Here is a 15,591-nt window from a genome sequence, read left to right on the forward strand (position 1 = left end):
TAAAAAATACACGTATATATAGAGCACAACTGCGGGGAAAGGCGGGGGATCCGGTTAAGGCCAAGGACGGTGGGAGCTGTTTCACTTACCACGCTTCGGTAGACCCGTGTCGCAGTCACTTAAAACTGCCGAAGACCGATTAAAAATGTACAAAAAATGTGACTAATCGGGGAGACTTGAGCTCTTTAAGACATTTGTATGCATCACAATCGAGGTCAAACGACGGCCGACGACGACGACTCCGAGAACGGGAATGGGGGTAACTCCTACTCACCCACTCGCTCACCTCCGACAATTGGTGGGATGTCCGAATTAGTTGGTGGATGTCTGTCTAATACTCTTGAATGGATGGATAGATAAACTTGAAGGTCGGCGCTAGCCAGCAATTAGATAACTAAAAACAATAATTTGCAAGGTAACCTCTGGGAATTTAAAGCGCGACCGCAAGACGGAACGCACTAAAGGAAACCGGGGACAACTAGGTGATCCTGTCGTTGGTTTCTTAATTGGCGATCTTGGGCCGCGGCTCTTTTTGGTCTTATGTTTTCGTGAGTTGTTCGGAGTTAGTGTCAGTGCAAACAAACTGTTTCCTAGGCGAAAAATTATGTAGGTAACTGAAGCTTCGGGTGAGGCTCTGAGTTTGTTGACGGCGCCTGCCGAGATCCACACGGCACAGCAGATGTGGTGCCAAGAGGGTTGCCCAAAAATTCCCGTGGAGCAATGACAAGGCTGGGTACTTGGTTTGTTTTGTTTTTTTTTACTAAAAATATCGTATTATATATATTTTTGTTGGTTGTTTTCAGGGTAAAATATTCAGTTGTTTGACATAAAATCAATCAATTCAGTTTTCTTTTCTTTCGTTTTTTCTTTTTATTTGTTTTTTTTTGTTTTGTTTTCTTAAATGTATTTTGTTGATTTTTTTGTTTTTTCGTTTATAATAATAATAGTTACACAAATTAGATCACAAAAATGCACGTAAATTACAAAAAAATGAAATGTTACCTCATACCGAAAAAAAAGATAGACAAAACACTCTTCATCTTCATGGTCGAACGAGGCGGAGGAGGAGGCTACTACTGGAGGGATCATCTCTACAGTTCTCTTACAAGGTAAGGTTTTGTGTGTATAAAAAAAGGGGGATTAAAGCATATAATCAAATACATGGTTCCGTACAAAAAACAACACAAATTTTGTTCGCTTTCAGATCAGAGTAATGAGAGTAACTAACTCAAGAACGAATACATACATAGTTAAGTCTAGGCTTTAGAGTTAGAGAGTGAGAGTGTGAGGGAGTTGGTAATCGTATATCATATATTACAGAGTTCCATTATTGGTTAAAATAGTTCTTTCTGCTGCTGCTGCTCTTCGCCCGTGACCGATGCAATGGTGCAGTGGGTGGTGCGTGCCTCAACTTAATGCCAAAAGTCGATGCGTGTCGTGATACATTATACAAATACACATAGTTTATCTAGTTATCTCAGATATTAAACGTTTTTCATTCATTTAATACTTGCTTAGATGCCAAAGTGGTGACGACGGATGAGAAATGAAAACTTACAATGGTTTTTGTGGGTCAAATGAAGGGATGGAATGGTATTGGTTGGGCTTGGGCTTGGGGTCGGGTTTAGAGTGGTTGTTGGTATATATATATATATCGTATTTTAAAGCGTAACAGTTTTCTTGCATGTTGTTTTTGTGTATATATAGTATCTCATTTTATATATATATATATATATATGTATGGTTGTTACATTTCATTGTAAGTTCTATATTTAATATATATATATTTGTTAATTTACAGAACGCAAAAGGTAAAACTCAAGAATTAGAATGGTCGCTCAGCCTAATTTTGCTTTTAAAATTTCGTTAGGCTAAATTAAAATCGAACAAAGTTACCGTTCTATCTTTAATATAATTAACTTAAGTATATAAAATCAAAGTTTACAATTTACATTTAGCTTGTTTTTGATTTATTTTTTTGTTGATTTGTTTTATTTTACTCGTGTTTGTGGGTTGGTTTAAATTAAAGCTTACTCTTTAAAGTATGTGTACAGAAATATATATATATATATATATATAGGTAGTATTATGTATATATATATAGTTATATTTTATATATATAAGTTGTATATATATTTAGTAATACGATTCGCGGTTTCAAACTAGTCCCTTGTACGTTGTATGTTGTGTGAAGTGTGTTGGAGTGTGTTGTGTGGGGTGTGTTTAGTGTGTTTGGTGAGTGTTGGTGTAGTTGTAGTTATGTGTGGTGTGTTGGTGTATTGTGTAACTCAAGAAATTAAACAAAACTAAAATTCTTCTGCTGCCTTGCTGGTTTTTGTTTAGCTTTTTCTAGTGTTTTTAATTGATTGCAATTCTTTTTTTTTTTTTTTTGGCTGTGTATAGTGTGTATTGTTGTAGTTCTTGTTGTAAATGCGCGCTCACAAAATGTTGAAACAAAATTCTAGGCTTGCTTTTTAAGGCTTTCAACAAACTCTTGTCAATGTTTTGGCGTTCGTGTGCCTTTACTTTTACTTCAGAAGTTTAAATTTGTTACTAGGTTTCCTACTATTTCGGTTTTCTGCCTTTTATTTTCATATATATACTATTTCTCGTTTATTTATAGGTTTAATAAAGCTGCTCTCTACACAATCCTCTGTTGTTGGTTCACTAACAAATTAAATTACTTTAAGAGAATAATGCAATTCTACAGTTTCCCGCGAATTTACATAATTATGTTTCTTATACACTCCGTAATTCTCTTCATTTAATTTGAATTAATTTTATATATTTTTGGACATTTTTTTTTTAGATTTTTTTGTATAAGTTTTGTGTATTTTTTTTCTGTTTGTTTAAATTTTTACAGTAACGCATATTTATATGAATTTCTGAATAATTTATAAAGCAACAAATTGTGCCGAAACAGATTTAAAAAAATTGAGAAATTTATCAAAAATTTGTCCGAAATTTATAATGAAAAATATTGAAAATATCTTGGCGAAAGCTGCTGCTGCTGCTTAGAAGTAAAACTGTGTAGTAGCTTTGAAAATCTCTTGTCTCTCTTGAAAGTATCGATTCAGCCTGACGCATTCCGACGAATTAGGTCTGTAGCACCAGGCCCCGGATGTCGGAGGAGGCGCCATTACTGCTGCTGTTGCCGCCGCCGCTGCTGCTGTCCACGAACAGGGTGGCTGCATCAATGCCCGACGTGTTCGGCGAGTGCATCACTGCGTCCGCCAGCAGATCATCGCTTACGTCAAGGAAATCGTTAAGGAAATCCGCACTGTCCGCCGAACCGCCGATCGTCTGCTGCAGACACTTAAGGTTCTTATCGGCAATCTCCAGCGCCCGGTCCATGGCCTCGCACTCGGCTTGTTGCACTGCAGCGGCAGAATCCAAGGCGAGGGCAATGGCAGCGACAGGAATAACAGCGACAGCCACAGCGGAGGCACACATGGGATTAGTACAATGAAAAGCTGAACAAGTAAAATTTTGGTTAAGGCATACACACCGGATTGGAACAGCTCGTTGAAGGCATCGTCCGGCAGCGTGTCGAACACATTTACCAGATCGTGCTCTTCCAGCAAGTGGGCACCGTTCAATGCTATATCATCTGGAAATGGAAAAACGATCATTAGAATTTTGTTTAGCTTTCTTATCCCTCTAGACCACACAATCTACACCCCAAATTGAAACTTACCAGCATCGTGAGCGCCCGCCATTAGCTCCGACTCGCTGATTCCACCCAGACCCGTGTCCTCGGAACTGGCGTATGCTGAGCTATTCTCACAGATTCCAAACATATCCTGGCCGAGCAGATCTGCGGTGTTGGCCAGGATAGCAGGTGTAGCTGGAGTAACAGCTGGACCGTTGTGCGTGATTGTTGTTGTTACTCCTCCTGTTGTTGTAGTTATGGGTTGACCCATGGCATTGCCAAAGGCCGTGTTGAATGACGGGAAACTGTGCTGGTTATTATTGTTGCTATAGTTTATATTGTTGTTGTTGTTATTGTTGAAGTGCACGATATTATTGTTGGTATTATTATGATTGTGATTGCTGCTATTATTGTTGTTGTTGTGGTGCTGCAAGTCCCCACCAGCAGCCGCCAATTGGGCCACAATTTGGCTAATCTCTTCGGCCTTAATATCCAAATGTTGCTGCTGCTGGTGGTCACTGAACAGTGGCAACTCCTCTGCCTCCAATTTGGGCACCAAGAGCGGTTGCTGCGGCGGCTGCTGCTGCTGTTGCTGCTTGGGCTGATAATCCCCACTTAGCGGAGCCAAAGCCGGCAGTATGGACATGGTCTGCGTTGCGGGCGTGTACGGCAACACTTGGGAATGCGAGGCGGCCGAGGAGTGCGAGTTGCTGGCTATGGACTCCAGCGAGGTGGTGCTGCTCTTGCGCTGCATTCCCATTCCTGCTGTCGGTATAGGCGGCAGATTGGTGATGCTGATCTGCTGCTCCCCGCCTGCCTGTTTCCTTCCCCGTTTCTGTGGACGCACCACCGGATTTGGATTGGCCTTGCGTTTGCGCTGCTTTACGGGCACACACATCGTCACAGCTCCAGCCACGGATGTTGCATTCTTTGGCGGTGGACGAGCAGCATCCAGGCCGGCACGCAGGTGACTGTGCACCGTGCACAAGGCCAGCGTGTGCAAGACATCGAAGACGGGAGCCTGACAGGCGGTTCCATCCATTCGCCAGGCCACGCAGGGCTGGAACAGTTGCTGGGTGCTGTTGTTCACAATGTGGCGATCGCAGTGAGCCGCCATGCTTAGCGTTGGCAATTTGCAGTTGGCCACCAGACAGCGATTGCCAATGCCACTGAAAAATAATAATAATTAATTAATATTAGTTAATAATAACAAGTAATAATGATCAACTTACATGCCCTGCTGCTGACCGGCATGATCCTGGTACTTTAGCAGCATATTTTGGACGCACTGCAACCGCTGTCTGGCCGCCCGCATGGGCAGATCTTGCAGCGAACGTGTGGACAGCAGCTGCAGGGCCTGACGTCGCAAGAGTCCTTTCCGCATCGCGATCCTTTCTTCCCGCCGATTGCTTGGGGAAAGCGGCGTCTCCAAAGACAGATCCCGGCCGGAAGTGGAATGCAGCCAGTGCTGCTGCAAGCAGTAGGGCGAGTCCGAAGGAAAGGTCTCGTTTTCACTTAGGGTCACCGAGCTGCAGCGTTTGGAGGCGGTCTTGCGGCGACGCTGGCGATGCGCAGCGGGCTCCGACTTAATGGGCAACGGAGGTGGCGATGTAGCAATCGGTTCCTGGGGCGGCGGCGGTGGCATCGTCGCAGTAGTTGGCAATTTCTTAGCTGCAATGTTGTTGTTGTTGTTGTTATTGCCTCTCCTGGCGGCCGCTTTGGAAGACATTTGTTCATTTTTATTGGCTGCTAATGTGGCGGGTGGTGTTGCTGTGAGTGATGGTGCTTGCAGTGCGCTGGAAGGCGGTGACAAAACAACTTCAGAGCTGCTGGGCTTAGCTGGCGGGGAAACCACCTTGAGCCCTTTGTTGCTGGGAACAGTCAGAGCCGGAACACAAGCTGTGGGATGCATGTGTGCTAGCAAAGGGGGAGCCAACATATCCGGCGGTGTGGGCGGAGTCAGAGGCGTCACCAACTTAACACCCGTTGTTCCATCGATTGCATTACCTCCTCCTGCCGCCACTGATGGCATGCGGAAGATAACGTTGACGGGAATCTCATTGAGATCGCCAGTGTTGCCGGAGGAATGTTTCTGTGGTGGTGGTGGTGGTGTTGCCACTGTTGATGTATTGAACACTGTCAGTGGTGGCGGCTGCGTTTGATTGAAGTTCGTGCCCTGCGCCATCACTGGTTTGTTCAGTGATTCCACTATATTGTTGTTGTTGTTATTCAGCATCTTGATGTTGTTGTTGTTTTGGCTAGCCAACGGCAAGGATTTCTTTTTCTTTAAGCACTCCACCTTCTGCAAGTGCTGCGCCAACGTAGTATGATGGAATTTTGACGGTGGCAATGGCAAGCCACCCTTGGGCGAGACAGAGATCGGCGCCACCATGGCAGTCACAGCAGCGGTGGCTGGTGGTAATGTGGGCGAGGTTAACGAGGCGGGCGATGTGGGCGGACTGACCAGCGAAATGGCAATTGACTGCTGCTGTTGTTGCTGCTGCTGCTGCTGCTGGAGAGCTAGCTGTTGCTGGAGGTGCTGTTGTTGTAGAAGATGCTGCTTTTGCTGTTGCTGCTGCTGGACAATTTGTTGTTGCTGCTGCTGCTTGTTCTGTTGCAGTTGCTGTAACTGTTTCTGCTGCGACTGCTTCTGCTGCTTAGGCTGCTGCGGCTGCGTTTGCTTTTGGCCATTGTCCAGCAGCAGCGGCGTCTGCCACAGCGACGGCGTATGGGAATAGAGCGGCGGTGGTGGTGGTGTGACAACCGTTGGCTGGCGATACTCCTTCTCCTGCTGCTGCGGGCGGACTATGCACACGTTAGTGGCCCGCTTCGGCGATGCCTGCGACGGTTGGGACTGTGACTGCAAGCTTTGCAGCGGCAGTTGCAACTGCAGCATTGGCGACAAAGCGGACTGTCTCTGAGATTGCGTGACATGATGGAAATTCGTTGTGGTTGTGTGAGTCGCCAAAGACGCCTGCGCCTTCGCGGTGGCTGCTGCAGCTGCTGTGGCGTTCAGTTGGAGCACCAGACTCGCCTTCCTGCTGGCCGCAGCTGCTGACGCCGACTGCCTCTTGTTGCTGCTGCTGCTGTTGTTGCTTCTGCTGCTGCTGTCGCTTAAGCGGGCTCGCGATTTCTGAAAAAAGGTAAAGGAAGACAAATATATATTAAAAAGAGTTTATCATAGGTATGGTATTAGATAATTTTAAATAGTGGGAACTGTATATAATTCTTGAAGTTAGCGAACATTCAATTAAACAGGACTCCACTTTCGAGCTCTTATTTATGTTTAATGTTTAAAGATCGTCTTCTTACCTGTGCATTGAATAAAATGGGTGGTGCGACTGCCACGGTCTCTGTGAAGGCATAGGGATCCGTGTCCTCGGACGTCGTCTTGGCGGCGGCAATGCTCTCCACTGGCGTCAGTGTTACTGCCGCAGTAGCTGCTGTTGCGGATGTTGCTTTTGCGACTGCTGCTGCGGTTATCGCAGTGGCGGCTGTTGCTGTTGTTGCGGCTGCTGCTACTGCTGCTGCGGTGGCAATTCTCCTGCTGGCTGCTGTGCTTTTAGCTAATGTGGCTGCTTGGAATCTGGAGACTTGCTGACATGACATGTCCAATGTGAAGCCGTTGCCGTTGACGCTTTTGCTTTTTCCCCTGCTTTTGCTGTTCCTTGTTCCTTTCTGTTGCTGCTGGGGTGTTCCTGTTGTTGCTCTTGATCTTCGTCTCCTCTTTAATCTGTAATTGAAAAAGGAAAATCAATAAATTTAAAGTTCACAAGGGAGACAGACGTCATAAATGGGCGTTGTCACGTGCTCTCTGCCAAAATGCATTCGCATACCCACACACACTCGCATACTGGCAGTCTCGCTCTCACATTTACGCTCTCACTCTGGCACACAACGAATGCGATAATAAAAACAAACTACAATCAAAATAAATAAATCTGCTCGCCCGAAACCAGTTCAAGTGAATCGTTCGTTGCTTTCTTTCTGCTTCGTCTCTTTCCTCTTTCTTCTGTCACCTCCCCTCCCCTTCCCACCGCTGATTTCATTTCTTTTCTGCTTTGCGCTTGGCACCGCCGCCGTTAATAACAAATGCTGATAGCGCAGCAAAATGGCAATTATTAAAAATAATAAAACCAGACACACAATCGCCTGAAAATAAATACACTTGCCAGCGAATTTATAGATAATCATAAAATATACAATTTTTTTTGGCAATTATTTGCCATTTATTTTTCAGAATTTATTCCACTAAAATTATAGCATTAAAATGTATTTCATAGATATCTTAATTTTTGACAAATAATATTTATAAAATATTAAATAATTTCTTAATTTAACTGCTTTTGTTAAATTTATTACAATTTATTGGCCCTTCAACTAATTTGTTTAATTGATGATTAATTATGTAGGTTTCTTGCTGTAAAATATTTATAAAAGTAAGTGGATAAATCTATCTATATAAATAAAATTCGGTAATTTTTAACTAAAAATTAAATCTTTTGAATATTGTTATTTGAAATTCTTGAGAGTTCTGATTGCAACCTTACAATCACTACAATTCTTTATTTCATTGATTGGACTTTTTGAAGTGCAATATTTTATTTTTGTTAGCATGAAATGATAATTATTCAATTTCGATTTCAATTTCGACTGTAAACATTTATTTTGAACTTTGTGCTAAAACACAAGAACAATTACCTTTAATAGTTACGCAATCTAAGTAATTAATGGAAATCGATCGCAGGTGCTATTATTCTGTCCGCAGCTGTTGCGCTGGCCAAGCGGCACGAAAAAAGTTCGCACAAATTTGCATGCTAAGTAAATCAAAGAATCACGTTTGTGTGCACACAAACAAAAACAAAATCAACTGCGTAGGAATACTATAATCTTATTGAACTTAGCGAAACGGCAATTATTGGGGCAGACAATGCAAAAAAAAAAGCAAAAAAAAAAGAGTGTAGCGGAGAAACAGCAAAGATAAGCGCAAAACGGGGCCGAATTGCTGGACTTTCCAAGCAAATCTCCGAAGAAATGGAGAAATTCTAGGGGAATGATTCGGTACAATTTGCACCCAACAGCACTGTGAGGAAAAATCAGAGAAAAGGAGGGAAAAAACACATTTCCGCTCCGTGTGTGCTCATTGTTTTCTTTGAGTTTACAGCTTTTGATTAGTTTCGCACATATTGATTTCCATTTTCAGCCATGATTATGTATACGTACAATATAGTAGAGCCGGGGAGGGGAACAAGTTATCCAACTTATCGCTTAGAGTGGAATGGAAAATGCTTCTTTGTTTGTTTATGATTTCTTTACGTTTTCTGAGAAAAAAGGAAATGACTTTGAAAGCATTTGCAAGTTCCCTTCGCCGCACAAAAAGAGCCGTCCCCTTATTACCGCCTCTGTACCCGCACTTGCTTCTACAGTTTCCTCATTTTCCTTGACTTCCTCCCGCCACACCCCATTTTCCCGCACTTTTCCGCATCCACTAACGCATTCAAGACGACTCCTGGCGTGTACGTGTGAGTGCAGCAGTGTACGTGACACTTTTGTTTATGATTTTTATTTTTACTCATTCATCCGTCGAACCAAGGGGAGACATTGAATATCTTTAAGGTTAAAGCCTACACCCTGAGAAATAGGATCTTGAAAAGACCATCTCAATTGCAAAATAACATGGTTACTTGTATTCAAAAAGCTAGAACTGGTTGGGAATTTCAGCTTCATTGAGATCTTGAAAGATAATTAATATTTTGCTTAATATAAACAACTTTATAATAATTGCTAAATTTTGTCTAAATCTTGGTACCTTTCTTTTAGTCAAGTGTACCGGAATACGCATGAAAAATAAATCAAACAACTTGAAGTAAAGGTTTTTGATCTTAAGCTCACAGACGAATACGAAGTCCAAGATTTTAGCGTACAAACAAAATAAAAAAAATTAAAAAATAAAAATACAAAGAGAGAGACAAGGAGGAAACCGCACAAAAGCAAACTGTCGATAATTGCAAATAATGACGATGCTGGGAATTTGTTATTGTTTGCTGTTGCTGCGACGGCAGTCTGTAGTATAGTAGTATTTGTTGTTCTTGCCAACGATCTCCGCGCAGCAAGTCGTCTTTGCTTTTTGGCCATTTTAGGTCTTAAATGTTAACTCGTTTTTTTGGTCCAACTTGGAAACACGCTCGAATGATAAGAAGAGGAGACAAGAAGACAAACGAGAAAACAAGAAAAGCCAAAGAACCGACAAAAGAAAAAAGGCGAGACAAAAGAAGTCAAAGCTGCAAGAAGACAAGCCATCGAACCTGAACGAAAAAAGAAACACAAGCTGGTAGAAACCTTACAAATCCGCTGGATGCTGAGAAGCCACCGAGATCAGTGATCTTTAGATGCTTAATTTTTAATGTATAAACTTTAAACCAAACGAAGAGCGGTGACTAGGAAGCAAAATCTACAAGCTTAAATCAAAATAAGACTTGATAGACTTACTACAGATGGGGGACCATGGCAAATTAGTTTTTGTAATTGCTTTTTATTGCAGCATTAATGGAGCAATTTACAGAATTGGGAATGGCATTTGGCTACAACTTTGTTTGGGAAACCATTTGTATTGCAGATACCTTAATTGTCAATCAAATGTCTTGGGTTTTAAGACAAATAAGATTGATTTTGAAGAGCAAGACGGTTTATACTCGATAGAGAAGTCCAAAATATATGATTGACTTCTAAATCGATGACCAATTTGTATGTTGAATTGCTTTTTTTTTTGCAACCTTTTAGGAATAGCATTAAAATAAAACTTTATTTAATGGCAAAACTGAGACCAGTGGATCTTTCAGATACTTAATTGTCACTCAAATGTCTCAAGATATTACTACTTTGGCAGAGTCCTACGAAAGGAAAGGAACATTAATAAAATACTTTGGAAAATTGAATATCGTATTAAACAATCTATCTTTAGATACCTAATTGCCAATCAATTGCCCCAACTTTAAACAAAAAAAAAAAAGACTGATTTGGCAGGGTAAAGAAGAGTACATAAAAGAAGGAATAATATATGATTGACCAATGGCATCAGGGCTAATGACTATTGATTTTCTATATTGGGAAGCGCTTTGTTACAAGTACTTCAATATTAATGGAACCATTGAAACCACGAAAGGGGCTTAAATTGTTTCAAATCATCGGTAAAGAAAAACAACAATCACAAATAACGTAGCAATGATTTCTATTACATTAAGAGCCTAAGCTTCTAATCGAAATTTAATTGATAAACTAATTAAGAATAAATATTGGTCAACATTTTTGTATACGTGACTGAGTGCAGTTTCTTTTAAATTCAAACTTTGAGTGTACTATGTACAATGAAAGTAGCGAAATTCTATCGAAATTCTAATTTAAGCAACCAGTTTAAAACAAACAATGAATAAATAAATACTTGAATCATGCCTAAGTTTAGATTCTTTCATTATAAAGACTTTAAATTAAATGCCGACTTGCTTTGAAACACACAAGCACTAGAATAATAGATCATGTTTATGGATTTCCAAGGCGATTACTCTACCAGTGCTCTAACATTAATGGAACATTTTTGAGCAGAACGCTGGTAGAGCTGCAAAGAAAAGCCTCGAGGAAAACGCATGTCGTGGAACACGAAGGTTGAATGGCTCAAGAAACCGCCGTGTTCAAAGGTCTGAGTCTGATTCAGCTTCGCTGGCTAAACGAGCTGCGGACAGATGGATGGCTACGCCAGGTAAGGCAAGAGACCAGGTAGCAGCCAGGCAGGCAGAAAGCCGGTCGAGAGGTTAATTACGAGAGCAAAGCGTTTGCAGCGTTACGCTCGCTGGGCTACGGCTCAACATGAAAACACAAGAACTGGAAAACATACAACTACCAGTTGAACGAACAGTTTGCAACATGCTGGCTGGTGAGGAAAATAAACCAGGTATTAATTTGCAGCACACATTTGTTCATATCGGGGCACAACACCTCATTTTCACAGCAGAACGCCCTTTCTGTAAGGTTTTCTTTTGCTACAAATCGTCGTAATTCTAAGGAATTTAAAACGAATTTTCAGAACTCTGGTGAAACACTGACACTTGAAACTGTAAACTTTAGATAGGCTTAAATTCTCTTTAAATAAATAGTATAGAACTTCAATAAAAATCACAAAAATTATCGTGTAATCTAATCCTAAACAACATTTGAAGAGTTTATTTAAACCAACTTTTGTGTTCCATGCCTAACAATATCAAATTGTTATCAGTACTTCAAAGATATGATATAGATAGTGCCAACCTATTAAGCTACTATCATCTGATTTATAAGCTTCTTGTGAAATTATATAGTTTATATATCAAGTAAACTAAACCAATATTCACATTTGAATGCTTTGAAATATTAAAACTAAGCAGATCTTATCCGTAGACACATCTAAATGACAACTTCGTCACTACTATTTAAAAGATATCAAGGCGATATGGTTAACACTTCCCTCTGATCAAAATGTTTTGATTTTTAAATTAAATTTCATATAAAAATGATTCAGCATCAAGGTATCAAATTGATAAGATAACGATAATTTGTAAGGTAAGCAAAAGTAATGTCTAAATATAGAGATGACTCTCTCAGACTTATGCTGTAGTTTATATTGGCTCTGCGATAAGACGGAGATATATAGGTATAAAAAAAAGATGGTAAGCTGTATTTTTGTCGACATTGACGCACTGAACTGAAATTGCATTTAAATGCACATTACAGGAAAGCGGCGGCAAAGGCAAACCCGTTTGCTGCTGCTGTGGCTGCGGCTGCTGCTTCCTTCATAACCGGAAACTGAAGGCTAAATTGTGCAAAAGCAAAATAAGCGCAAAAATAAAAGAGAGGAGAAAAACAATATCACATAATGACGACATAGGGGAAGGTGAGGCAGCAAAGGCAGCTGGAGATTCGGGATGGAGATGGCGATGGAGAGGTAAAAGCCAAGAGGCGGCAGGAGCCAAGAGTCGAGAGGCAAAAGCCAGACATGCGGTTCAGTTTGTTCAGCCAGGCAGCGAAGCCAAACGAACTCCGTTCCATCTGCAGTTCAGCTCGGCTCCACTTGGCCACTTTTGCACCGCATCGCACGTAGGCCCGTCCACTTCCCACAGTAGAGGCTCCACAGCTCCAGCTACAGTGGACACTGCCTATGGGGATAACCCTAACCGCTGGAATGCTGCCAAAAAAGGGTGACTTCAGTCTCTGGAGGTTTTTTAACGGCACAAACAAACCCGGCAAGAGGCATGAGTCATGCAACTTCACTTGGGGTTTCACAATTCGCAGATTTTGTGTCTCAGTTTTCTTGAACTTGCTTTTGTTACCAAAAACTAATTAACATTTATGCAGGTTATTTAAGCCAAGCACATATGAGTCATTGAGACCAGGGACAGACTGCCTTTTTTTTTGTGAAAATTCTTGCAGATTGTATGATATTTAAACCGCAAACTATATTTTTATATTTAACTTGTCGGTTAGCATCAATTAGTTAACGCTTGAGTGTGTCGGGTATAAACTTTCTATTTAAATATTTAAAGAAAATATATGTTTTCAATAAATTAAAGTTTAAACACAAGAAAAAACACAAATTCAAAAACTATTATCTTGCAGATCATTTTTTAAACTGCTGGTTAAACTTGCGGTTAAATTTTCCACATTTCTTAATGGTAATAAATTAATAAATATAAAATATACTTAGTAATATCACCAGAGCGCTAATTGCAGATTCATTACATATTGAACACTTAATTTGAGTTAAACACACTAAAATTACGATAAATAAACGTTTATCTCCGTTATTTGTAATTGTGTAATTTAAATGCAAAATCCGTAGAACTTGGTGAAACCGATAACTGGGTTTTGAATTAAAAAACTTCCGCTTCTCTTGCATTTTTTTTTAGTTTTGTTAAGCCAACCACAAAGTATAATTATTTGGCGTTTCCAAGCGCATTAAATAAAACCAGACCGCGTTCGTTCACAAAATAAAATAGCCAAGGTTTACAATCACTATTTTAGTCAGCTTTTTCGGTTTTTTAATTAAAGTGTATGAATTTTTGGTTGTTGATTTTAGTGAGCGGCAGCTGTTGCTGGCGGGGAACAACACACACATCTGTTCCGTTAAAGCCAAGTTAACTCCAGTTAACGATTGTCTTGGTTTCTCACGGAATTTTTACTGCAAGATTTTTGGCAATATATGTAAGCACACACTCACACACCCGGAGATCTTCACGGTGATTAAGAATAACGGTGATGTGGGGGAATGAAGAGCGGGAGAGAGGCACTCCCACACACATCTGTCGCCAGCTAACACATATACACACACAGACATGGGGCAATAAACAAATCCACAAAACTAAACAAAACAAATTACGAATTCCGTGTAAATGAACTTTGGTGGGGAGCGCGTTTTGAATTTCTTTTTGCGTTTTGTTTGTCATCCGCTGTGAAGGGGCTTGTATGGAGAGCGGAGGGCACTCGAGAATCGCTGTTGCCGGCGTTTTTATGATTTCTCTTCTTCCCGTTCCGTTTCTTTCTTTTTTCGCCCTCGCCCTTTTTTCTGCCTCTCTTTTGGCGGCCTCTTCGCTTCCTTCCCCCATGGCCCCCTCCCCACACACACACACACTGACAGACACAGCCCAACAGACACTGCACATACAGGGTCGAATTTGTTACTGCGATTAAGTTATTCGACGCCTGCTTTTGTTTGCCGCTTTTACAGCTTCTTGATTGCTGTGTTTTTTCTTTATATTTTTTTGATTTTAGGACTTCTGCTTTGGTGCTTCGATGCAAAACAAGAATGCGTCACGGGCCGCAATCAGCTCACTCACACACTTGCCAAGGCGGGGACACACTCACTGCACACACCCGCACATAAACCGAGAGAGCGACGAGAGCGAGAAAATTTACCCAACCGTCTGATGACGACTCCAACGTCAAAGTGGCGCCGCGCACCGTACTTTTTCCGAGTACCCTTCCCACGGACAGGGTTGCCGCCTCACACGAAGTCGGACGGTCAGAAAACGAAGGCCAAATAAAGCACCAAAAATAAAACGTAACTCATGCTCGGCCATGCCAAATAATTAATTAAACAATTTCGCCTGAAATTGATCATAGCTACACAAAATTTCATTGAATTATGCGATTTAAACGAAATATCCATGGGTGCCTCGGCAACCCTGGCCCGCCTCTCACACACACAATTACACCAGCACAGACCTGGGAATTTTCTGCTGCAAAATTTTTTTCTTCGCACCACAAGTCCACTTTCAAATGCAGTTTTCACCCCTAATTCTTTAAGTTTCGGCCTCAAGACGAACTCCCGGCTGTGGGTGAATGTGTTTTGCAGCACTTTCAGGTGTTTCTAGGCATAAAAACTGCGTTTAAAGATTACAAATGATTTTCGCAGTTGGTGGCTTGAGTGTGACCGAAGTTTCGCTGAAAACGGCAAAACTGCGCGCTTTTGCGGCGTCTGGGCACACTCAAACGCGAAACCCTTCAGATCGCACGATCTGGCAACTCTGGTAACTGGGACCGAAAAGTCTGGCAACTCTGGTGGCTATGAACTTCTGCCAGTGCTGGTAAACGTCTTCCAAGAACTGGTTCTATTTTCTAAACTAGAGCGCGCTTTTGAAAATATATCTTGTACATATTAATATTTTGTTTTAATTTCGAAGAATAATAATTAAAGAAGAGTGAGCGAGTGAAGCGAGCTCAAAGAACTTAAATATAAATCACCCAAAAAACCACAATTCCAACTTGGTAGTTATTATTAGTTTATTTAATGTTTGTCTTTGATGCATTACAAATTATCAATATTGGATATTTCAGATAGTTTTCCTCTGTAGCAGCCGGTGTTCTTGTGTTGCCTTTGGATTTCGTGTGTGTGTTCTTGTGGTGGACTCTGTGCA

The 15,591-nt window shown here is 41.3% G+C and overlaps 1 protein-coding gene across 4 annotated transcripts; it reads right to left on the reverse strand.

Moving 5' to 3' along the window:
* Positions 1-2,372: 2,372 nt before the first annotated feature.
* Positions 2,373-15,114, reverse strand: l(3)L1231 (lethal (3) L1231). Of its 4 annotated transcripts, none has more exons than XM_041775669.2 (6): positions 14,900-15,114; positions 6,965-7,385; positions 4,885-6,785; positions 3,698-4,821; positions 3,509-3,610; positions 2,373-3,377 (listed from the first exon to the last, which is right to left on the reverse strand). In XM_041775669.2, exons 2-6 carry the CDS (start codon positions 7,259-7,261, stop codon positions 3,097-3,099), a joined length of 3,705 nt encoding a protein of 1,234 aa, XP_041631603.1. In that variant the 5' UTR covers positions 7,262-7,385; positions 14,900-15,114; the 3' UTR covers positions 2,373-3,096. The 4 variants fall into 4 exon arrangements, with proteins under 4 accessions (XP_041631603.1, XP_041631604.1, XP_041631606.1 ...); XM_041775670.2 differs by lacking the exon at positions 14,900-15,114 and adding an exon at positions 14,591-14,663; XM_041775672.2 differs by lacking the exon at positions 14,900-15,114 and adding an exon at positions 14,512-14,532.
* Positions 15,115-15,591: the final 477 nt, after the last annotated feature.

The sequence above is a fragment of the Drosophila kikkawai genome, chromosome 3R (genome assembly GCF_030179895.1).
Source record: "Drosophila kikkawai strain 14028-0561.14 chromosome 3R, DkikHiC1v2, whole genome shotgun sequence".
In the NCBI taxonomy this organism is placed as follows: Eukaryota; Metazoa; Arthropoda; class Insecta; order Diptera; family Drosophilidae; genus Drosophila; species Drosophila kikkawai.